The sequence below is a fragment of the Limulus polyphemus genome, unplaced genomic scaffold (assembly GCF_000517525.1).
Source record: "Limulus polyphemus unplaced genomic scaffold, Limulus_polyphemus-2.1.2 Scaffold1168, whole genome shotgun sequence".
Lineage (NCBI taxonomy): Eukaryota > Metazoa > Arthropoda > Merostomata > Xiphosura > Limulidae > Limulus > Limulus polyphemus.
In genome coordinates this window covers 29,452-30,461 of record NW_013666778.1, presented here as the reverse complement: position 1 = coordinate 30,461, position 1,010 = coordinate 29,452, and the positions used below count along the sequence as shown (strand labels likewise).

At 29.0% G+C, this 1,010-nt stretch overlaps 1 protein-coding gene across 1 annotated transcript in view; it reads left to right on the top strand.

Moving 5' to 3' along the window:
* LOC106462450 (cell division cycle protein 23 homolog) overlaps positions 1-555 on the top strand; it is a 118,519-nt gene extending 117,964 nt beyond the window's left edge. Inside the window, exon 16 of the mRNA XM_013922371.2 lies at positions 333-555. Coding sequence (XP_013777825.1) covers positions 333-437 — 105 coding nt within the window. The 3' untranslated portion in view covers positions 438-555. The remainder of the gene's footprint in view (positions 1-332) is intronic.
* The last annotated feature ends 455 nt before the right edge of the window (positions 556-1,010 follow it).

Here is a 1,010-nt window from a genome sequence, read left to right as displayed (position 1 = left end):
AAGGTTTTGTCATCATCAGGTACCCATTATTAGTCTCAAAGTGGGTTCCTCGTCATCGAATTTGAAAGACAGCATCAATGTTTGGACAGTATATAGCTTCTGTGTTGTATGTGTGGAGACTAGAAATAATGTAATCTGTTTTTATTACTTAACTTCTATTACCAGTAATTATTTACAAAATTAGAATTGTTTTTATTTCCTATTGTAATTGTTTTAACAAATGAGTACACACCTCTAACTTCTGTGGAAATTTTGTACTTATTTTAAACTTAATTTTTAGTTCATTTCATTTTATTCATTTCTTCATTCTCATATGTGTTTTTTATGTCTAGGTGGAAGACAATGGTTCTGTATCAAGAGGACCTCATTTACAGTTTCAGGCAAACAATACGCCACTTGGACGTTTGAGTCCAATGAATCTGACATTTACACCTTAATTGCTACATTTATCACTTAAATTAGAAGCATTTATATCTGATTGATTCTGTTTCTGTTACTGCAATTATATGTATATTTCAGATTATTTTAAGTTGAATAAATCTTACCAAATAATTAGTAACGTCTACTTGAATAGCAATCATAATGATGCCTGAACTTTTAGATTTATTATAACATAGCCTATTTCTGCTAAATACACACTGAGTTCAGCTGGTTTCCATTTAGTTAAATGTTAGTAGAAGGTATAACAATAGCAAAATTTATAGAAATTATAATTCTTATTACCTCAGTTTGTCTATTTAAATGGTGTTATAGTTCTTTCAGTGAAGGTGGGTACTATTCACTAATTTGCATTATATTTTTAAAGCAATCAGAGCTAAGTATGGCAATTTTGATTAGTTTAACCGTTAAATGTATGTTTTTAATAATCATCTTTATTTTGTAGCAGCCACTAAAGGTTTCTGGCAACAACACATCAAAAAATAATTATTTCTTGTTTAATCCAAATCTGAATTTTCGTAAAAACACATACACACGTGAAAACAATATGTAGGTACAGTTTATTTCCTCAA